The sequence below is a fragment of the Dryobates pubescens genome, chromosome 5 (assembly GCF_014839835.1).
Source record: "Dryobates pubescens isolate bDryPub1 chromosome 5, bDryPub1.pri, whole genome shotgun sequence".
Classification (NCBI taxonomy): Eukaryota; Metazoa; Chordata; class Aves; order Piciformes; family Picidae; genus Dryobates; species Dryobates pubescens.
This window is the reverse complement of record NC_071616.1, coordinates 22,981,229-23,005,151: the sequence shown is the minus strand read 5'-3', so window position 1 is coordinate 23,005,151 and position 23,923 is coordinate 22,981,229. Positions and strand designations below refer to the sequence as shown.

General features: G+C 37.4%; 1 protein-coding gene across 1 annotated transcript in view; it reads left to right on the top strand.

The window, feature by feature from the left end:
- Window positions 1–23,923, top strand: part of TDRD9 (tudor domain containing 9) — a 44,329-nt gene that overhangs the window by 10,029 nt on the left and 10,377 nt on the right. Inside the window, exons 6-25 of the mRNA XM_054161777.1 lie at window positions 523–626; window positions 2,054–2,112; window positions 5,015–5,069; window positions 5,204–5,288; window positions 5,949–6,006; window positions 6,605–6,709; window positions 7,861–7,958; window positions 8,322–8,453; window positions 9,151–9,313; window positions 9,401–9,464; window positions 9,969–10,032; window positions 12,074–12,118; window positions 13,061–13,114; window positions 15,698–15,814; window positions 16,375–16,482; window positions 17,850–17,950; window positions 18,685–18,852; window positions 20,025–20,136; window positions 21,478–21,690; window positions 23,447–23,536. Of these exons, the coding sequence (XP_054017752.1) occupies window positions 523–626; window positions 2,054–2,112; window positions 5,015–5,069; window positions 5,204–5,288; window positions 5,949–6,006; window positions 6,605–6,709; window positions 7,861–7,958; window positions 8,322–8,453; window positions 9,151–9,313; window positions 9,401–9,464; window positions 9,969–10,032; window positions 12,074–12,118; window positions 13,061–13,114; window positions 15,698–15,814; window positions 16,375–16,482; window positions 17,850–17,950; window positions 18,685–18,852; window positions 20,025–20,136; window positions 21,478–21,690; window positions 23,447–23,536 (1,995 nt within the window). The remainder of the gene's footprint in view (window positions 1–522; window positions 627–2,053; window positions 2,113–5,014; window positions 5,070–5,203; window positions 5,289–5,948; window positions 6,007–6,604; window positions 6,710–7,860; window positions 7,959–8,321; window positions 8,454–9,150; window positions 9,314–9,400; window positions 9,465–9,968; window positions 10,033–12,073; window positions 12,119–13,060; window positions 13,115–15,697; window positions 15,815–16,374; window positions 16,483–17,849; window positions 17,951–18,684; window positions 18,853–20,024; window positions 20,137–21,477; window positions 21,691–23,446; window positions 23,537–23,923) is intronic.

The window sequence follows — 23,923 nt, the reverse complement described above, 5'->3', positions numbered from 1 at the left end:
GAATCATGATTATATTATGTCCAATAGAACCATAATTGCTTGACAGAATATGACCTAAATGACGAGATCTGTAAAATGCAAAAACAATCTAAATGAGAGGTACATGATTTCTTTGGCAATCAGGTAGAGACCTGCCTTATAGCACCTGTGCAAAGTAACGTGTCTGCTTCTACAAATTCCCCTCCTTGTCATCCTGTTCCCATGGGTCATGATTAGTCTCATGTGCTTAACACTTACGGATAAGGAGTATGTCCTGCAAATGTTAGGGAGTGGAGTAAGTGCTAGTGCTTATCTTATGCAATTAAATATCAGAAGTATTTCTTTAGCATTAGAATGGTAGGGATGCTTGAAGGAAAATTTTGTTTAGAAGGTAACAAATGCTCCGCATAATTACTTCTTTGAACAGCTTCTGTACTGGATCAGTTTTAATCAAAAAGCAATTGACCAACTGACACACATAGGTGATCTACAGTCTTTTGTCAGTTATACTGTGATAACTTTAATACTTTCTTCTGCCCACAGCTTCCTTCTCAAAAAGTTGAGGAACCAGTGATAGCAATGGCAATGTATGAAGCAGCAGTGTCTTTGATTGAGTCATTTGATGAGTTAGAGATGAAGAGCAATAAGTAAGATGTAGTTCAATATTTGCAAAGTTGTTCTTTGGGGAAATTATACTAATGACGGAACAGCAGCAGATTGTGATTATAATTTACTGGTAACTTCATTTTATATGCATCATTCAAGCCAGCCATGTCATATGGAAACTATTAGATACTTTGGTGCAAACCAGAGCTGAATATTATTTATAGGAAGAATGAAACTAGGGCTACTATTTTGTATTGTAGTAGAAAATATACAGTAAGCCATGGAAAAAAGAATACTATCAAGGCATTAATTTTCACTGGCTAATGCTTAACTTTCTTTTGAGATAAGTAAATACTGATTTATGTTATTTTCTGTGTTTTTTAAGTGTAAGTTTAGTAACTGAAAACAAAGTTGCTTCTACAACTTTGGTCTGATACTGAGTCCATATTTAGTATAGGGATGCCTTATTTTTCTCCTATTTAATCTAACAATTTCTAAATGTATGATGAAAAAACAGTTTTGTATTAGTGTAGTATTACATAAACTTTGAAATTTCAAGTAAGCTGTACTTAAGTGCCCCTGAGCAATTGTCAACTGAACCACAGAAGTACAAGTTTTCATGGAGGTACATAAATAAAAATTTTTGGCACTAACTTTTTTTATAATATATAGCAACTTCTGAGCTTTTTTCTTTTGATTACTTCAGATAGGCAATTTTAGTGTAGTTTAGAATAGTCAAACTACCTTTTACTAATAAGCTACCTTTTGTAAAACAAGGTATTAGCATTTAAGCTTTCAAATAATAAAATGGCTATTATGACCATCCATTGTTAAGTACCTTTCATTAAAAAATAAAATCTTTCTATTATATAGTTTGAGAGTAGAGTTTTCAAACACCTGAAAAAAAAGTTTACATCACGAATGATTACAGCAACAACAAAAATCTATATTACATCCTACGCTATGTTATGGTGATTTTAACTTCTTGACTCATAACATTAATTGAAGTTGTCCCCCTTTAAGTTTGCAGTGACCTGTAGTTTTTGATTATGGCTAGCTTTTTATACATACAACATGGGGTTTTTTTAAAGGTATCTAGTGATATATTTAGAATGTAAGAATATTACATACACTTGAAAAATTGCTGAATTAAGTTTGCATAGAATTTTACAGTAGAATACTGTATTGTAATTTTAAGAACTTTGGCAACCTAGTTTTGATTTATTTCATTGCTAAATAAGAATGCTTCTGTTTTGATATAATCTTGGAAGACAATGCTAAAGCAATGTTTATGTACCCTGTTTTTCAGAAAGTGTAATTGCAAATAATGTTTTGAATTTCTTCAGGAGTTCTCAATATTACAAGTTATAAAAAAAATGTGCAGTTTTGTTTGTCCTTTCAGAATAAAATATCTGGTGGTAATAAAGTAGACTGAGGTAAAACTAATGAAATTGCTTATTCTTATTAGGGAGGAAAAAAAATTGACCGTTATATCAGAACGGGGAAGTGTGCTAGTGTTTTTACCAGGTGAGTATACATCTTAACTTTCTTTTTCCTTGATTGTTGTCTAATGAACTTTGAAGGTTGATTTGTCTATTTGGGCTCAAAAATATACTCCACTTGCAGGGCAGCTTTCAGTGGGGAGTGCTCTCTGCCCCCTGAAATGCATTTACAGCTGCCTTTCTTGGAGCTACCCTCTTTATAAAATCGGTGGTTAGAAGGCATTTCTCCATCCTTGTCACTGTAAAACCCATTCCAGTTTGCCATTAATGAAGTAGGGAGACTATCTCTGTTGCCTCCAGCCTCTCATATTGGTGTTTGTGCTTTCAGACTGCCTCAAGCCTTCCAAGTCTTCATTTCAGGACACAATTACTCTTTTGCACTTTTGGTCCTAAATCTTTTCTTATCTTTAACTTTGAAGAGCTAGTGTTTTTTGTTGGCTGGTTGGTTGGGTTTTTTCCTTGGTGGTGGTTTTGTTTGGTTTTGGGGTTTTGTGTTTTGTTTGTTTTAGTTTCTTGAGTGGTTTGCTGTGGTTTGATTTGTTTGGTTGAGTGGGGTTTTTTAATCTGTGCTGCTATCCTGTCGTAGTTTGGGCTGGGTGCCCTCTGCTACAGGGGTGTTTCCTGTGTCCAGAAGTCCATCCCAGTGGGTGGACTCAGGAAATTAGGTATTTCTACCATAATCCCTTGCACCACTATAAATTTTGCGGTGGGGTCTGGCACTTCCTCTTTCCTTCCCTCTCCGAGACTTGGTAACTGGGGGAGAGATCTCCTGGCCATGGGCCTGATTGGGCCCAAGGCCACAGGGGGCTGGGCAGTCTCAGGCCTGGCCAGCTGAGACTAGCCCAGCAGAGGGAGGGGGAAGAAGGAGCCCTGGGGGTTTTGGATGCACCCTCAGGTGGGAATGAGATGCCTCTGGGTTTGCTTTGGGATCTTTGTCACTGCGCTTTGGGTTTTCTGTAACATTCACTGCTCTCTATTTAAACTCTCCACTACTTTTGCAATCAGTTTGTCTGAGTCGTTATTTCTGCCTGTGGTGGGGAGGGGATCTGCCCCAACCCATTACATATCCCCTACAGTTTATAACTACAATTGATAAAATTGAACTTACTTTTACTTTGGTGCATTTAGTAACCTGTCTTTTTGAATGAGCTGACACTCAGGTTTGGAGGAGTTTTTTGTTTGTTCATATTTTGGCATTGGTCTGGTTTACAACCGGATGTTCAAGACCGATCTTGAACATAGTATTAGCTAATGCTTCTTGAAATTTTCTTCACAAACAGTCTTGAGACAGAAATGGAGAAAAGTGGAAGAGTGGCCTTAGTTAGCAAGAAGGCAGATGAGACAGATTTGGGTAAAAATAACCTCTATGTTTAGGATGCTGATTTTGAGATGCTTAAGTTTTTTGAGTGCTTACGATTATATAGCATTTTGTATACTGCAAATAACATTGCTATTGACATTTCAAGCTGAGTAGGCATTAGCAACCAGAAAGAGTAGTGTTGTGCTGAGGAGTACCATTAAGTGGTTTTGCCAGCTGTATCAGTAAGTAATCACTAGACTGATTAGTAATTGCTATTAATATTGGTTATGCAGAGTCTGCTTCTACCAATCATGGATTAAGCTTCTTTTAATTGTTTTAAAACATAAATTGGGTTTAAGCCTTGATGTCTTAGTTACATAAATGTATGCATGGCAGGGAGGAAGCATTGTACAGAGGTAGTTGAGCAATACCTAGTGGGGATCAAGTAGTTCTGGCAGACTGCATCCAAACAGACCATATGATGGTGTTCTTATTTCCTCTGTATCTTTTAATTACATACTCTAGTTCATGAACAGGCAATTTTTAATATATTAATGTTAAAAGCAGTACTGTGTTTCTGTTTCCCAGTCTGTATGGTTTTGTCTGTAGTCCTGAAAATATTTTTCTTAGGGCTTTGTTAATCCCTTCATTATTCTGCTAGCCGTTAGGTTTTTATTCAGCCAGTTATTTGCAATCTCAAGTGCTCTTACTTCACCTGAGCTGTGTAAAGTAGGCTTTCCTGGCTGTGGTCTTCAGGTATTAATGGCATTACTTTTCCCTGTAGTGGCTTCACATGAAGGACATCTCTGAAACTTTCAGTTTTCCCTCTGATTACACCCTACTTCCCATTCCCCCTGCCTCCTTCAATTCACCTGTTCTCCTCCCAACTCTGACTTGTGTTATCTCCCTTACCTGTAGTGACTTCCCTTCATTTTCCAGTTTCAGTCTTTCTGACTCCATGTTCCCCTGCAGTTGCATTTTCAAGTCAACCTTGTTTCCACATAAACATAAGGAAAACCTTTTGCATTAAGCATGACAGAGCACTGGAACAGGCTGCCCAGAGAGGCTGTGGTGTCTCCCTGAAGGAGACATTCAAAGCCTTTCAATAAGAAGTAAATGAGGTCTCTCTGAAAGGTGGTAGTATTCAGAAAGACACAAAAAATTGCTCAGTCATGAGATATCCTGTGGAAGACATGGCTGAGGCAGAAATAGCTAATCTTTTTAAATGTCTAAAATTTTTTTTTTGTCCTTGGCACTGCTTTTGGAAACAGCTTGTTTTGGCTGAAATATCCAAATTTATCTTAAAGCAGATATTGAACATCTGGTCAGTATTGTCAGTCATATGAAACTGAAGCAAGGGCTAATAGTGCCACTCAGACAGGGCCTTTATATTTAATATTGCCACTGTAGTAAGTGTTAAAATTATGCGCAATGACTCTTGAAAAATAGACTCAGTATTTCAATGACTCATTACTACCTTTACTATTTAACTCTTCTGCTGATTTATTATCTATGTTGAAAAGGAGGTAATAATGAAAGTCAATTAAGAACTTAAGTAGATGTGAGAATTGGTTTTAGGATTGGTAGTGATCACTAAAAAGAGAACTCTTCATTTCTTCTTCCCTAGGTTTGAATGAAATAAGCTACATGCATTCGCATCTCTCAAATATGTTTAACAAGAGGTAAGTTTAACCACATCTGTTTCTGTTCAATTAAGCTTCAGCTTTGTGTTCTAAGCACATAATATGATTAAGCACAAAGGTGTAATTAATGTTTATATTCTTGCATCAGTAAATACTTAATATATTATTTTCAGGTGGCAAGTGTATCCTCTTCACTCATGTGTGACATTAGAGGAACAAAGTAATGTATTTTTGCCTACAGTGCCTGGCTACAGAAAAGTAAGTACTGTTGAATCATTTCTAAGCATGTGAAATCTTTTGCTGGAGTAATAATAGCAAATAGTAATGTATATAAATTAATATTAATTGTGCCAACTCAAACCACTATGTGAGGGCAAAGCATGTTTGATGTTTTTCAAGATGTGGACTGATTGCCTTTCTTACTGGGCTGTTGCTTTGACTGCTGTTCAGAGCTCAAAAGAAACATTATAACATACTGCATTACATTGTTTTTATCTTTCAGAATAAGGTGTCTATTCTTGGCACTGCATGACAGCAGTATGGTGCTGGTGACACTGCATGTCAAAGTCCCCCTAGTTTGGGGGTATCTCACCTGCTTTGTACTCCACATTTTGTCTAATGTCTTGTTTTTCTTTATCGCTGCTGACAGGGTGATGTTTTGTTGTGACAAAGGCATAAGAAGATACTTCCATTTTTCCTCTATGTTGTCATATACTATACTACTTTATTATGCCTTTTGGACCTTAAGAGAACAAAATACAAGTTTTCTGCTGTACTGCTCATTTTTTTAGTATTTAGAGCAGAAATAGTATGTTGCCATTATGTTTATATTTCTTCATAGCAAGTTGGTTCTTTTCATGTAGAAATATTTTTTTCTTTATTCATTTTTTTTTCTCTTCTATTTCCTTCAAAATGCAGGTTATTCTGTCTACAAACATAGCTGAGAGCTCTGTAACAGTACCTGATGTTAAATATGGTAAGTCATCTAAATCTTCTATTCTACACACTGCATATGTAATGTTTTCCTTACTTGTGCTGGGCTAAATATCTGTATTTCACCATTTCAAAAAGCATTGCTGTTGGAGTTTAATTCTGACAGTTGTCAAGTTCATTCTTTTACAACAGAGAATTAAATCTGAATGTACAAATAAATACTAGAGCTAGTGTTTGGGGTATTGGGGTATCTTCAGGGGGATAACTTTACATACCATAACATGCAGAATCAGACCTCACATCACAAGTACCTTAAGCTTTTTATTCACATTCTGGCTATATTTTGAAATAATTGCATTAGATTAAAAGAATTCTGGTACAGAACATCTAAATTTGAAATTATTGCCTTTTAATACTTGTAACTTACTCTATTTATAGTATTTATACTAAAATCTATTTGCAGTTCTTTTTGTATTCGTAATATCCTGAGTCTGAATGTTTAGAAATCTAATGTTCTCTTGGTTTTCAAATAATTGAAACTTTCTTTTTCTGGTAGCACAAAATAAACCAGTATTTTTTCCCATTACCATGAGGATAAACTGTTTTGCAGCAGTCTTCTTTTTTTGTTGTTTTCATCTTAGTGATAGATTTCTGCTTAATGAGAACTTTGGTTTGTGATGAGGAAACTAATTATCGAAGCTTGAGACTTTGCTGGGCATCCAAAACAAACTGTAATCAAAGAAAAGGTAAGATGATAATTTGTTATGGAAAGGAATTTTAGAAGCTAACCTTCATGGAGAATTCTGTGTTGCTTTTCATTTTACTAACAGTGAAAAGCACAGATTTTTGCCAATTATTTTGCCATTATTTTATAAAAAATTGTAATTCTTTACCTTGTCAGGATATTAAAATGCAATTAAATGACTATGCCTTAATGTTTTCTTTTGATCAAGTATTTTTACAGAGGAATATTTTGTATTGAAAAATACTTGAAGTGCACAAACCATAGAAACCTACAGGGATTCTTTGTTACTCAGCAATCTTTTCTTGTATTATTGGCCATTTTAAAAAATGGGGGGTGGGTACTGCTAGGTATCTATTAAGTGCTTCTGAATTTCAACAGTAAAAGAAACTTCCATGTGTATTTATTGCTCTTGTATCATTTGAAATATCAACAGCCTGCCAGTATTTGCAGCACACAGTTAAGTAAAATTTCATACCGGCTCTACTAATAAGACAGTAGTCTTAAATATCAACATCTTTTAGTTTCCATTCAGAAGAATAAATTAGGATGATACAAAAATACTCTACTTTTTAAACATTACAAAGACTTCACAATTACAGCCTGCAGTAGGTTGACCTTGGCTGAATGCCACATGCCTACCCAAGCAGCTCTAGAACTCCCCTCCTCAACTGGGACAGAAGGGGAAAACTGGTGATGAAAGGCTCCTAAATAAAGACAAGGACAGGGAGATCGTTCAGCAATTGCCATCACAGGCAAAACAGACTGTCTTAGGGAAATTAATTGAACTTACTACCAATCACATCAGAGTAGGATAATGAGAAATAAAGCTGAATCTTTAAATACTTTCCCCTCCACATTTCCCTTCTTTGGCTCAACTTGGCTCCCACTTCTCTACCTCCTCTCTCTGAGCAATACAGGGTGGATGGGAAATGAGGGTTGTGGTCAGTTCATCACATGTTTTCTCTGCTACTCCTTCCTCCGCAGGGGAACTCCTCACATTCTTCCCCTGCTCCAAGAGCAAAATAATGGTCAGCCTGCAACATCAGCTGTTGTGTGCTGCTTAGCTGCCCAGAAGGCTTGTAGGTGGATGGGTTTTGAACAGCCTGAAGCTTGTTCCTTTTATAAATTGGTGATTTATTGTTTTATGTGAAGGTCGTGCTGGACGTGTTTCCCAAGGGTATTGTTACAGGCTTGTATACAAGGACTTCTGGACAAACTTTATTCCAGAGAAGCCAATACCTGAGATACTGGTAAGCCTTTTGGGGAACATGTTGTTTGATGCATGCAGCCACAGCAGAGCCATTTTACCTTACCTTCTCTGATGACAGTGTACAGTTTGAATAATTATTAGTAACTCTAATACTGAAGGAGACTCATGTTGTTAAATAATTGACAAAGACCATTCCACATAGTTTTCTTCATAGAAAGAGATGTATTATTACACTAAAATGGATACAGATTAGAAATATGCAATCTGTTAAAAGAAAAACAGAAAAATCCTCAATTACACAAAATTTATTCCAGGCTTTACAGAATTGTAGACTTAAACTTTTTTTCATATTCAGCATGCTTCCCGTGTGGGAAAAATAACAGTGACACTATCTTTACTTCAGCGTTGTCCATTGGGAGCTACAGTCTTAAAAATAAAAATGCTTGATATGGGAGGACCAAAAGATTTGCTGTTGACAGCTCTTTCCCCACCAGCTGTACATGATATTGAACGTACCATACTTCAGCTGAAAGAGGTAGGCATTCTTTTCGCGTTAAGGTAATAAAAATGTACAGTAGAAGTGATTATCTTTGTATTTAGGATAGTAGTATCCTTAGCTGGGATACCAAACAGGAGCTGTGTCTGAAGAATATTTTTTCACATTTGAATGTTGTTTGGATACTGTCCTCTTCAGCATAATTTGTGCAGCTATTTCATTACAACAAGATTACAATTTCATCAGGGAATAATGATACTGTTTGTGAACTAATATCTGTGATGAGACAGAATTGGAAAAAAACATGAGAACTTGAACTCCATAGGTGAAATTGTTTATTAATAAGTAGCAAAATCTTACATTTCGCCTAATAATGCCTAGGGAGCACCCTGATGATCCCTTTGTGATCTTGGTGAGGAAGTTGGTGATCATGCTTTTCAGTTAGAAAGTTTGTATGGGGGTGAGCATTCACTGTGTTAAACTTCTCCAAAGTGTGTAAGAAATGGTAATTTTATCATTTGTAGCTTGCTTTTTATATTAAGTGTATGCACTGGGAGCTTTGGTTTCAAAATACTAAGCTTTTAAAATTGATTCAAGAACTTCAACTTAATTACAGTTTTGATACTAATTGATGTTGCTTTGAGATAATTGCTTGCTTCTTGTCTGTTTTGTCACAAACAACGGGTGTTATCTACTTTGTCAGCTTTCACAAGTGAATCCATTTCAATTTCTTTAGCTGGGAGCATTAACCACCTGTGTGCAAACTGAAGAAAATCCATATGATGGTGAGCTGACTTTCCTTGGAAAGGTATTGGCACACTTGCCAGTGGACCTGCATCTTGGAAAACTGATAGTCCTTGGGCACGTGTTCGGGTGTTTAGAAGAATGTCTTATTATAGGTAACTGAAAGAAAAACATATTTGCAAAGAAAAGTTCTGGCAAGTGATTTGCAGGGTTTCATTTTGATACTTTTTTTCTTCTTGTAGCTGCAGCCCTTTCTTTGCGGAATTTTTTTGCTGTGCCTTTCAAACACCACATCGATGGATACAGGTATAACCCTAGGTGTTTTACAACTTCCTGACTAAATATGGGGGCAGAGGGCTGATCTGACCACTAAATATAGTTTTCCGTATCACAAGTCTTAATTTTTGGTTGAAGTGCCAAGCAGTGCAAAAGGAGGCATTTCCAGGGCAGCTGACGTACTGATACCTGGTTTTATGTCAACCAACTAGTATCACTGAGCTAACTCATCCTTTTTTGGACTACAAGATCTGATTCTTCATTTTTGCCCTTCTGATGTGAATATGGCTGTTAGTGTTATTTTTTTTTTTTAATGTAAGATGGTTTTGGGTTGTTTTTTTTCAATCCTACTCATCTTCCCTTCAGTAAGGAGATGTGAATAAGAACGAGTAATTATAGTAAACATATTAACCTTATATATTGAAGTCCTGGAAGGTGGTTAGAAGTGTAGCATTCTGAGCTGTATAACATATTCAAGAAATAAGGGGAAAAAAAGTAAAATTGGTTGATAGTTCTTTTCATTTCTATTCCCAGGAACAAACTGTTTTTTGCTGAGAATTGTAAGAGTGACTGTGTTGCGATTGTGAATGCATTTAAGGTAAGTCATTTTTCTGGCATATCTTCCTGTGAAATCTGATAGATTGAGGCAGAGCATCTCAGCTTTGTGGGATCAGTGCAGTGTTTGTGCTTTGAAATTGTTAAAAGCTTCACATCACTCCTATTGTAGTGATACTTTTTGAAGGCGGTGTCCCACTCTCTGATACTGCTAGTTCTGATTGTCTCTATGTAGTAACCAAAAATAAAATTCCAGAGACTCAGTGCTGTTGTTAGCTCCCTTTTAACCAAGGGCTGTTTGGACCTGTAAATTCTAGTAGAAAGTGAGTTTGGTGTCCTTTCTCCAGACTTCATAGCACTGACTTGATAATTTTTTTATTTTTTTTGGTCCAAATGTGATTTTTGTGTACTCTTGGCTGGTAGTAATCCAGTACCATGGACAGTAGTCAGCCTCTGTTCCAGGTGGAGCTGGTATAGCACACAAAGATTTCTTCTGGAGGAACTTGCTCTTGAGACTCCAGTGTTTTAGTTATGAATGATCTGACATGTTCTGTAATCTTCTGGAGACTCTGAAATATTCAGATCCAGGTTGAATTTTTTCCATTTTGTGTGTGTTGGCCTTTTTCCCTTTGGTGAAAGCAGGCTCCTCTTTTCTGTACTCATGTCATCATTTTTACGGCATATTAGCAGGCTTGGGTATGGAAGTGGTGGATGTCAAAAGCAGTATTTAAAATCAGTACATAGAAAGCCTTGATCAAAGTAAGGACCTGCAGTCTGGTGCTTCAACTATATTAATATTGTCCTAAGTAAGCTAAACAATTGTACTATGAGGTGGCTTGCTGTCAAACTACAAGTGGATTTTGCAGGCAGCTGTCACAGATTTGCTGCCTAATAGTGAGATTATCTTCATTAACATTCTGAGTGTGTTAATTTCTCTACCAGAGAGAGACATCCTTGTTGGAACTGTGTCTGAATCACTCAGTTCACTTTTGTCTCAAAGCAAGGAGAAAAGAGGTTCTGAAGGTAGCCTGCTTTATTACAGCATCAAATCATTTAAGTTGTTCATTTTATTTATGAATGTTTGCATGTGCTTTAATAATCAGGCTGTCTCCTCTCAGAAACCTAGAGGCATAGCCTGTTGTATGTTGCTGTGTTATCAGGTAGTTATCGTACCTCTCCCAGCACAAATTAGGGCTTAGTCTTTTAAAGCCTTGAAACATAAAATCCTCAGTTGGCTTTTGGAGTGCACCAAGATCCAGAATCTCTAAGCTACATCCAGAAATTCAGTGACCTAAATGCTATTTTTCCAATTTAGTTGCAGGAGCTGATGGCAAGTTTGAGGCAGTATATGCAATTACAATTAATCCAATAGTGCTTAAACTGCTTTTCAGTCTGTAGATGCATGCCTCTAAGCTGACTTGAAGGCAGAGTGGTTATCTTCCTACAGCAATTTCTTGTTCTTTAGCATGTTGTGATACAACATTTATAACCCTGCCACACTTTCAGGTCTCAAGTAACACATTCTTAGAATCACATTTTGCAGCCACTCCACTTTGTCTACTCACATATGAGCAAAGGAAAACCTGGAGTTCTTGCCCACTCTCAACAAAATTTAGTAAGGCTACTCGTTAGAGTGAGAAGTACTTATCTGCATAGGAACCAACCAGGCAAGCCTTATTTTAGACTATAATCACTAAATAATAAAGGATCGAAAGGAGCTCAGGTGGTCTGTAATCAGGTCTCCAGCACAGAGCAGGTATAGCCATGAAGGTCTGTCAAGGTTTCTAGGTTTTATAGACAAAACCCTCAGAAATCTGATCTAAATTGGCCCTGCTGTGCAGGACATAAGTACAGTTGAAGTCTCCTCCAACCTAAATTACTGTGATTCAGATTTCATTGCACTCTCTTATGCTTAAATGTTTATAGTCTGGGTTAGCCCCAGGTTTTTAAATGGGTGTTACAAAATTATCTACAGTGTAAGTATGGAGGAAACTCTGTAGTGTTAAATGCAACATTAATATTTGTAATAAGTATTACTAAAGCACTACAATTTGTGCCTGAATACCACACCACTTCTTTCTTAGGCATGGCAGGCCTGCAGACAAAGAGGAGAGCTGAAAAATCCTAAGGTTAGTTAAACTTTTTTTCTGTTAAAGGTTTTCCATTAAATGTTGGATTCCATCGCTGGAGTGGTTTGTATGCTTAGTAAGAAATTTTTGCTAGCAATCTTTCTCTGTAATAGTTAGGATTTAAGATTCTTCATAAGTAAATGGGCTTTGGGAGAACATGAATCTTTGAATCCAGTGCTGAGAATCTGAAGGCAATCCTATGTAGTCCCTTTCACATATGAATCAACAGTGGCCAGAGAGTTTGAAACCAAATCTGAAAAGGGAAAGTGAGTTGTAGTTGAAAGAAATATTTTTAATATGTGTGTCTTTTTTTCCTCCCAAAGAAACACACAAATCTCCCTATCCCTCCCAAAAATCCCCCAGACCCTGAAAGATGGAAGATACTGTGTGTGCATCAGTCACAACCCCTCCCAGTAGTATGCACACAACAATTGCCTGCAGTCTTCTGTTTGTCTGTATAAGATAAATGCTTTTTTTATTTCTCTGCTTTTTTCAGAGCTTACTATGCCTTATGAACACCAGTGCATAATATACACTGGATTATGATGAGTAGGTCAGAATCTGTCTGATAAGGTTATGCATCCAGATAAACAAGTCTGATCTTTTTGGAAAAAATGTCCATCTTTAAGCAGATTCTGTAGTAACACCACACAGTAGGTGGGCTTGTGGGTTTATATGAAAAATTCAGATGACTCATAGCTGCGCTGCTGGTAATCAGAGTGTAGTTTATTAGTCAAATGTGTAATTGGCTTGTATTTTCATACATGTCACAACATTAGATTGATAGGAGTGCAAAGGAAGATGTGAAATGAGATCAAATTCTTCAATCACTCTATATAGTTATTATTTGTGTCCACACAAACAACGAGAGAAAGCTTGCTAGCACATGAAGAAACAAGTTTCTGACAATTTTTCATTCACATTTTTCACTTTCTTTTCCAGAGAGAGCTTGAGTGGGGTCGATTGAATTATATTCATATCAAGAGGATCAGAGAGGTATGCTGCAATAGAAAATAAATTTTTATGAGCAGAAAGATTTAACTTCCCATATTTTCTACTTCTTTTATTTTTAAGATCTTGGGTAAACCTCTTGTATTATTACATATTTATATAGAGATGCATATTTTCTTCATGCATTTTTGTATTTTGTTTGTTTGGAGAAGGAGGGGTAGTACTATTAATTATTTGCCAATACAATTTCAGGCAGAAACTTTATTACCTGTGGCCATAGTGAACACTTGGGTAGTATTTCCCCCTCTTTTCTCTCAAGTAGTTGCAGAGACCCCATTTATATATGGTTTCAAAAAACAGGAAAGAAATTAGGAAAGTAACTGTAATACTAACCAAGCCAGATGTCCATTCTTCAGAAGAATGGATGTTATATAGCCATTTATGCATTAATAAGGCCAAATACTCAGATCTAAGAGACATGGACTCTAAGTAGCTAATTGACTCTGCAGCAGGACCTTGACAGGCTGGACAGATGGGCAGAGTCCAATGGCATGAGATTTAACACTTCTAAGTGCTGGGTTCTACACATTGGCCACGAACAACCCCCTGCAGTGCTACAGGCTGGGGTCAGAGTGGCTGGAGAGAGGCCAGGCAGAAAGGGACCTGAGGGTACTGGTTGATAGTAGGCTGAACATGAGCCAGCAGTGTGCTCAGGTGGCCAAGAAGCATTGTGGCCTATATCAGGAATAGTGTGACCAGCAGGAGCAGGGAAGTCATTGTGCCCCTGTACCCAGTACTGGTTAGGCCACACCTTGAGTACTGTGTCCAGTTCTGGGCCCCTCAGTTTAGGAAACATGTTGACTTGCTGGAATGTGTCCAGAGAAGGGCAACAAAAGCTGTTGAGGGGTTTGGATTACAAACCCTATGAGGAGAGACTGAGGGAGCTGGGGTTGCTTAGTCTGGAGAGGAGGAGGCTCAGGGGAGACCTTACTGCTGTCTGCAACTCCTTGAAGGGAGGTTGTAGCCAGGTGGGGGTTGGTCTCTTCTCCCAGGCAGCCAGCACCAGAACAAGAGGACACAGTCTCAAGCTGTGCCAGGGGAGGTTTAAGCTGGATGTTAGGAAGAAGTTCTTCACAGAAAGAGTGATTGGCCATTGGAATGGGCTGCCCAGGGAGGTGGTGGAGTCACCATCAGTGGAAGTGTTTAGGAAGAGACTGGAGAAGGCACTTGGTGCCATGGTTTAGTTGATTAGATGGTGTTGGGTGATAGGTTGGACTTGATGATCTTGAAGGTCTTTTCTAACCTGGTTAATTCTATTCTATTGACACCATGGAGAGATGGCTCTTGGTAAAGCCTGTAGATGTGCTGCCTTGAGTATTATTTTAGCTCAGAAACAGAGGTTGAAAGCAGACTGCTGACTTTTAGATAAACAGGGTGGTTTTTTGTTTGTTTTTTAACATAAACAATGTGGAATTGAGAGGCTGAGGGAGTTGGGATTGTTTAGCCTGGAGAAGAGAAGGATCAGGGGTGACCTCATTGCCCTCTGCAACTACCTGGAAGGTGGTTGTAGACAGGAAGGGGTTGGTCTCTTCTCCCAGGCAACCAGCACCAGAACAAGGGGACACAGTCTCAAGCTGTGCCAGGGGAGGTTTAGACTCGAGGTGAGGAAAAAGTTCTTCACCGAGCGAGTCGTTCGCCATTGGAATGGGCTCCCCAGGGAGGTGGTGGAGTCGCCGTCCCTGGAGGTGTTCAAGGGGAGATTGGACGTGGCACTTGGTGCCATGGTCTAGTTGTGAGGTCTGTTGGAACAGGTTGGACTTGATGATCCTTGGGGTCTCTTCCAACCTTGGTTATACTGTGATACTGTGAATTAAATTCTTGACTGTTTAACATACTTTTAATATTTTTTGGAAGAGACCTCTGGTATTTGCTAGTTTTGTAGGTCCCTTAAATATGCTGGCTCTAGTGTGACTGCTCTCTCTTGTTACATAACTTTCATTCTATACTTAGGGTCAATGTATCATAGTATCAGTCAGGGTTGGAAGGGACCACGAGGATCATCTAGTTCCAACCCCCCTGCCATGGGCAGGGACATCCCACACTGGATCAGGCTGGTCCGAGCCTCATCCAGCCTGGTCTTAAACACCTCCAGGGATGGGGCCTCAACCACCTCCCTGGACAACCCATTACAGGGCTTCACCACTCTCATGGTGAAGAACTTCCTCCTCACATCCAGCCTGAATCTCCCCACCTCCAGCTTCATTCTGTTCCCCCTAGTTCTATCACTACCTGATATCCTGAGAAGTCCCTCCCCAGCCTTCTTGTAGGCCCCCTTCAGATACTGGAAGGCCACAATTAGGTCACCTTGGAGCCTTCTCTTCTCCAGACTGAACAGTCCCAACTCCTTCAGTCTGTCCTCATAGGAGAGGTGCTCCAGCCCTCTGACCATCCTCATGGCCCTTCTCTGGACACGTTCCAGCATGTCCATATCCCTCTTGTAATAGGGGCTCCAGAACTGGCCACAGGAGGGGAGTTTGCATACTTTTTTAGACTTCTACAAACAGCTTTTGTTTTGATTTATGGACAGTTTGGATCTGTTCAATGTGTAACTTAAAGTTCAAATTTCAGGTGTCAGAGTTATTTCACAATTTGAAAGTGCGAGTCAAAGCATTTAACATGTATGTTAATACTCAACCGTCTGCTGTGGATCAGGAATTTGTATACAAACAGCGCTTCATTTTGCAGGTAATGCTTTGTTGACTTTTCAGGGGAAACCAATACTTGCAATAGTTATAACTGGATTTTCATACACTAGTATTGATGATCTAGTACACTCATGTTTCAAAATTCTCAGTAGATTTTCAGATTGCAGATGAAAAAAAAACTTGTTTTGGACAACTTGGAAGGATAATTAATGATACTTTTAGCGGTTCAGAATTTACACTAAGCTGGTCCCTTGTCTGTTACTTTACTTCTGACAGTTCATCAAAACAATCCCAGGTCAGAGTGAGCTTAATTCAACAGTGTATCTAGACTAATCTTTGTCAAAGACTAATAATTAAAGTTTTCATAGAGCAAGTCTACATAGAGCTGAGCTGATGTAAAATTGTTCCAGAAATTGAATTCTTTTCATGAAAGGATATTTTTAAGGGTCCCCATTATTCAACATTAAGCTTGCAATTACAGTAATCCCTGGAAAGAGACAGGAAAACAAGTCTTCATATGAAAATCTCTTGGTATTTCTTTATGTTGCTAGTGTATCTTTTTGCAAGAAAACAAATAACAAACATTTGTGTTGACTTCAGGTTGTAATAGCTGGTGCTTTCTATCCGAACTACTTTACTTTTGGAAGATGTGACAAAGAAATTGCTATGAAGAACCTTGCTGGCAAAGATCCGAAAACCACTGTCATGGTATGTTAAGAAGGTGAATGACTAATAAAGAATCAAGTAGTAAAGATATGTAGTGTTTGGGTGGTATATTTAAGTTTTGTTCTGTCTTGGGCAAGAACAGAAATACTTACCTCCTCTGATCCTCACTTGGTAAGTTGTCTTCTCTTCTATCTCCCTTTCTTTAGCAAAACAAATATTGTGTGGGTGGGCAGTTTTAGAAGAATTGCTAGAGATCTGCCCCTGTGCCATTTTTGCTAGTCTTCCACAGGCCAACAAATTTCATAGAACTAATAAAAGGTTTAAAAAATAACACAGGACTATCAAGGATACCTTTTAATGAGTATTTATGAATTGCGCTATTGCAACATTGTTACTGCTTTGCCATCTACTTGATAGTGCACATATGCTTGTTGCTTTTAGGCTGCTCTAGTATTGTGCTCTGCTTACTTTTTACCTTCTTTGGAATTTTTTTTTTTCAGTCAGGGTAAGTGCAAGTTCAAAATGGCTATGCTGATTTTGCAAAATAGTACACAACCTAAACGAGGAAAATGTTTGGTCTATCTGAATTAGGTATAACACTGTGAAATAACCATGACTTATGCTTAAAAAAACAGACCTACAAACCAGTGGGCCTCAAAGAATAGACTTTTATTGGCACAAGAAAATAATTCAGTGAGAAGGTAGGAGAGGAACTCATAAAAGCTCACTGAAAAGGACAGGAATTTTTTTGTGCGCTTTTCTGATTACCCAAGACACAGGCTAGCTCTGTACTGAAGGAGACACTGGCATGGTAATACATGGACACAAACACATTTATGTATGTTTTTAGCATACTATTTAAAGTTATTGAAGCAAAATTTCATGCTAGATGCAATCTTGTGGCATGAAGATAAGATTAAACTGCTAACTTTAAGGACCTATTTACTTTCAATGTATGTAACAATCTTTTCATATATCAACTGCTTGTTATCTTGAAGGAAAAAGTAACTGCAATATTTTCATCAGTGTCAGTGGTCTTCTTGGGCACAAGTGTTGCAAGTTCCTCAAGCTCTCAATATGAGAGACTGTTCTCACAGCTGTTACGGTGTGTATAGTTCCTAATGGTGTGTGACAAGGATGTAAAAAGTCCTCTGACTACTTTTATCCTGACCTGGGTCTCATTAGTCTACTCCATGTAAGAGCACCTTGTAGGAAGACCAGGAGGTTGCTCTGTCTGTCATCCTTAAGAAGCATGTACCCATCCATAACCATTCTGCAGGTGTGCAAGCTGTTGTGCCTTAACTCGGTAATTCACTATTGCAGCTTAGGTGAAGGAGGGAGGAAGCTATTTAGGTGAACTGAATGTGTATAATTGAATGTATCTAAATTTAACTGATTTTTCTTAACAGTTGAGGAATATTCCTCCATATGGATATCTATACCATAAACAGTTGCAATCACTGTTTAGACAATGTGGGCAGGTAAAATCTATTGCCTATGATGGATCAAAGTAAGTATAAAATATTTTTAAGTATCCAGCCTTCCTCATGCTCTCAGTTATGAATGTGGTAATCAATTTCCTTCTTTGTCAGGGATGCACTGACAAAATGATTTATTTATTCTCAACACTTCTAATTTCCTTCTAATGTCTAGAGTAAAAAAGGTGATTTTGAAGTTTGATGTGCATTGGTTGGAATAACATTAGCTAAACTAGCTGAGTTAGAGACTGCCTTCTGTTTTGTCTCTTCTGTTGGCTAACAGTGGACCTTACTTGCAGCTGATTTGTCTGTATTTCTGACTTGTACAGATGAGCTAAATTCAGTATATAGTCAGATGGTTATGCACAACATGCACACAACTGGCTATTTCAGCAAATTGTCTGGCCAACTCAGGGCTACAACTGTCCAAACTTAATTCATGTAGCCCTTCTTATGCCTTTTCCAATCTTTAATTCTTTTCTCATGTATGTTTTTGCAGCCTTCCTATTTGTACTAAATATGCGTAGTAAATCTGGTATGTGCTTGTGAGAATGTTAGAAAGTTGTCTTCCAGCTAGCATGACAAAGTTTTAAGGTGCATGAGAGCAGTAGACAAAACCTGTAAGGAACCTGAGTTTTGCTGTTTGCTGGACTGACAAGATAGAGACAGAGAGAAGAAATTATGGGCTTTGTGGGGATTTTCATTGGGTTTTGATTCCTTGTCAAGTATTTGTTGCAGTTTTATTTGGTGGGGTTTTTTGGAACAGGGCTTTTGTGGAGTTTTCTCGTGACCCCATGGAGGGCTTTAAGATTCTTCCTGCAGTGTACCTGTCAGTCAAGATGTCACAACTGAAAATTCCTCTGGAGCTGGATGTTCATTTTCCAGAGGATATTGGAAGGCAAATGCAAGATGGGACAGGTGTGAAGTATCAAAGGTAATTGTATGGCATATGGAAAATGGGTTTCTTTGCAGTGAAATGAGGTTTGCTGGATTCAGTGGGAATTTCCTTGGAAGTGTCACCAAGGAGGACATTTTAAGTTCAAAGAACAGGTGTGTAAACTTCATATAAGCAGAATGTTTTTGCAAGACTTGAAGTAATGTGATTGTGCTAAGTATTTATTTATTATTTAATGATGTTTTAAGAGAACTCTGTGTCTGCACTGGGGGGTTGTAAGGTTCTAGGCCATGCCATTTGCCTTTGGTACATTGAATATAGGTGCTCAAATGTATTTCCATTTGTGCTAGAGACAATGTGGGAATTGCTAGTACCAAAATAAATAAGGGGTGGCATTTGGGGATATAAAAGAAAGGGGAAAATGGGGAGACATATAACAAAATACGGTGGAGTGTGTGTAGTGCGTTTCTCTTGTCTGCACCTGCTCTTGCTAGAAAAATCTGACTTGTGTGTTTCTTAAATATTACATGCTATCTGTGATTCTCTGCTTCAGGTCATACAAGTAACTTGCTAAAATGATAATCTGCCTAACTTCTGATGGATCTGCAGTCATTTTAATATTTTAAAATAAGAAATCTAAAATACGGAGGCAGGAGTGGAGTGGAAAGGTTAAAGTGCCCGTGAATATGTCAGTTTAAGTTGATGGTTTTTAATTTGTAATAAAAAGTTAGCAGTTTCACTGTGCCCAGAACAACACAGTCTTTGTGAAAATTAATTTTTGAGAGGAATCCTTCTCGGCTGAAAGACTAATTTGAATTCTCAGCTTTTCTCAAGAGTATTTTATATCTAAAAAGAAGATAGATTTTGTGCTGTAGTGTACTCAGTTTATGTAAGGGGAAAAAAAGCTTAGAAAGCATACCTTCTCAAAAGTCCTCACTATCAATTCCCTGGATTTCTAGTAAGTCAATGTCACAGTTTCATCTTGGTGTTTTATCTTCCTGTATTTGGTCATACTAAGATTCAAACTGTCTCTGTAGTATTTTTGTTCTGCATGGTCATTTTACATTCAAATTGATTTCATCTATTTGTAAACAGAGTCAGTAAGTGTGTAAATGTGCCCTAGGGACACCTTGAGAAGCAAATGAAAACAAACTTTTGAGTTTTTACTCGTAAGTGAAGCGTTTAGCATGTTTATTCTGCAAACTTCTTAGAGTAAATGTGGACTATCAGAAGAAGACAGTGGAGCCTGTGGAAGTTTCATTTGGTACTTTACAGCAGTCAAAGATGATCCCAGATCACCTTCTGTCTATCAAGATAACAGAGGTAAGAATGTCCTACATCTAAAGCAGGTCATGGCTAATAATTGGTACTTGGATAACATTGTAGACATGATCCTGCAAGCTTAACTGTGAAGAATGGGGACTAATAATGTTTTTAGCATAGAGTGATCTTTAAAAGGTGTGGAGAACATTGGTATAATTTGTAGTGTAGTTCTTTGTTAAACAGCTTGTGGCAAATTTCAGACATTTAAATATATTTGCACTTGGCAAAATTTGTGGGATTTGCTAGCAGTAGATGTTAGTTGGAAGTAGACAAAGAGGATTAATGGGAAAGGTAAAATATTTGTGTACACTATAGAAAAGGAGAATTAGTAGGTACTTGGGCCATTTGCCTGGTTATTATTGATTGGTAGTTTTCTTCAGCAACTATAGGCATGAAAGATTAGATGAAGTTATGGTACTGCATGCTCACTGGGAAAAATATTGCATGTACAAATGATGCTGTGTTGGGGGGAACTATCTGTATATATAAATATTTCTGAATTCTCAAGCTGAGAGTTTGTATGCCTTGTATTAACTGTCATCTGAACAAATTAAGTAATAGCAAGCAATATACATGCTCCTGAAATAATACTAATGAGAAAATACAAACCACTGAGCCAGTGGAAAGTATAGGCTGCAGTGTTAAAACAGCTCTTGATAGTGATGCATTTAGCAAGTGCAGAAAATAGCTTCTTTTTGTTCAGCGAGTCTCTCGGACCAAATTTATGCATGGATTTGATTTAGACACATTCCAGTCACGTAACTCTCTATGCTACTCCTGTTTAATACTAAAGATTCTTTTTTTATTATGAACATTTGTTACAGCATCAGAAATGTATTATATGAGATCAGTAAGGCGCTTGAAAAGACTACTTATTTTATTCAGTTGTGTTTAAATAGTAGTGTGTTCTTGTCAGTTTCTTAAAGGATGGCTAATCCAAGTGGTATATATGCTGATTTGTTGATAGATGTTGCCGCTCCTGCATTACTAAGAGAAGTGCTCTCAATCTGTATGCATCTGTCTAATCAACTGTTTTCTGAATGTTAATTTGTTTTAGAAACATATAGGCAGTCTTTCCTTAATTTTCTGTGTTTTAGTAATGCTTATATCAGGATTTGTTTAGATTGAAAGTGCATTGCAGTTGCACAGCAAATAAACATTTTCAAATCGCATCTAATTACGAGGGAGAAATGCTCACTGCATTATTGCAGTATGAGAACACTCCTATGTCTGTCAGAAGTAGGAGTGCTTTCATTTATTTTGCTTAGATATGTTTTATATGTGATGCAGAAGAATGAAATATGAAATCTGATTTTTATCTTAATTATTTTATACTTCAAGATAGTGGAAGTTGGACACTTCTGGGGTTACAGGATCAATGAGAAAAATAGGAAAGCACTCCAGGATCTAACTGCTGAAATTAACTACCAGAACCTGATGGATTTACCAGTGTCTCCACATCCGGAGTTGGTTTGTCTGGCTCCATTCACTGCTGCAGAAAATGGAGGATACTATAGAGCTCGTATTCTGTGTGTTTGCGGAGATTTTGCTGAGGTACAGTAATATGTTATGTCATACTGAATTGATAGGATGTAATTGAGTTAACAATCTTGAAGCCGTGCTTTTGTTTTTTGACTTTACAAAGCACTATGTTCATGATTCTAAATATTCCATCAAAGAAATACATAGAATTAGAACTGAAGATCAGTAAACATCAGTAGAATGTTGCCAGAAATGATGTATGAAGGTGGTTTTTTCCCCCAGAGCATAGGAATATTTTAGTACTAAATTGAGAAACTATTGTTGATACGCTAAAGACTTGTGTGCTGAAGCAGACCGAAGCAAACTAAAGACTGAAACCTCCAGTAACACTGAAAACGTGGTAAGGAATGCTGAGATCAGAGTCCAGTGTTGCATTGCTGGCACCAGCCCTATCACTTTCTCTTCATAAATATATTAAGATCTATTTGAGTAGTAAGTTTCTTGCCCTCACTGTATTGGCAGTTTTTAGTAATTCGTGACCAGTTTGCCTAAGCTTCTTGTTCTGCCAGTGGTTCTTCATCTCATTTACATTTTTTTTTCTTCTTTTATTCCCCTTCATTTTTTTGTCTTCTTGCATTTTATTTTGCTGATAGAAGCATGTTGTTCTCTGTTGTCTGTACCACACTGACTTTCTGTTCACCTGGTCTTCATCTATTTTGTTTTGACCTCCGTTTTAAGCAGCAGAATTATGCATGCTTCCATATTTAGAGCTGTGCCTTTGCTTATGCAGTGACGCTAGTATTGCCCTTCCAGCAATGTTTCTCCTCTGCATTCAAAAATACTTCATGTGGTACATGCTACATTTGCCTTTTCACAGCTTTTTTGCATGAATGACCTCCTGTCATCTTATACTCAGTTCTTTCTCCTTGATAAATTTAATTAGAATTGATAAATAATAATGGAATATTTTTAGAAGAAATGGTTAAAAATTCCAAAGGATATGATTTTATTTTTTTTTAACTTCATACCATTTTGTTTTCTCTGTTCATGTTGAGTTCTTATGTCCATTCAATGTGATCTTTTTATACCAGTATTTATGTTGCTGAGTTCCTACATTATCAGCAAATTTGTGGGCATGTTTTGACTTTCTGTGTGGGGATCAGTAAGAAAAATTAATGGCACTGTTCAAAATTGGTATTCATTTCTCAGTCTCACTGTTCTTTTCAGCAGTTACCCACAGATTTTGTTATTGTAATATTTGCCTTTGCACAGCACATTCCCCACCTTGAATATCTTGTTTTCTGAACGTAGCTGGTGTCACTTCTATAGAGGAAATACTGAACACTGTCATCCATTTAAAATCATGGAAAATTAGTGAATAATAGTGCTAATCTCATAACCTTCTCTTTGATCCATGTTAATATCTGCTTATCTAAAAGCAATTATTAGGTAGTATCACTCACTTAAGAAATAAGTTTGTATAGATTTAATTGCAGGGGAAGAATTAGAACTTTTCAGAGAAATTTCTTTTCTGTATTTAGCAGATTATTTGTGTTATCAATGGATGTTTAAGCCAAGTCATCAAATAATATGCATGATAAGTTTTGACCTATTATATTTCTATTATTCTTGAGATTATTTCATTTGTGTGTTTTGCAGACTGAATTTGCTGCCAATTCACTTAAGATTGTGTTGTACTATAATTGTTAAATTGTTGCTTTGCTTCCCCCAAGAGTGACACTTCTAATGTTGTGGAGTCTCTGCAGATGCTCTTGGTTTTTGCATTTATTTGTTTTGGTTGGTTTGGTTGGTGTTTTTCTTTCCCCAGGTTTTTTATGTGGATTATGGCAATAGATCAAAAGTGCCCTTAAAGAATTTAAAAGAGATTCCCAGCCATCTTCGAGAGCTTCCCTTCCAGGTAGGTGATGCTATTTACTGCTGTTTAATAGGTATTTTCATGTCTTGTCTGGCTAACAGAGGAGCACTTCAAAGCATGATGCTTTTCAGAATAATAATGAAGTAACATCTATTTTGTTAATAGGAGTACCTACTAATCACCTTCACTAATAGGTGGATATGTTTTCTACAGATGTGTACACACAGAGCAATAATTCTCAGTGCAACTGAATTGCATTGCATTTAATTGCAGGAAAAGTTATCTTCCTTGTGTTTTCAGGGATACTTGCAAGAGAAGGTTAAAAAAAGAAAGAAAAGAAAGCCTGGATTTGCTACCTGACCAGCTATAAAAACCATCATTGTTTGTATTCTTTTGTTTGTTTTTAGCTGCATATTTGAGCTAGTCCTG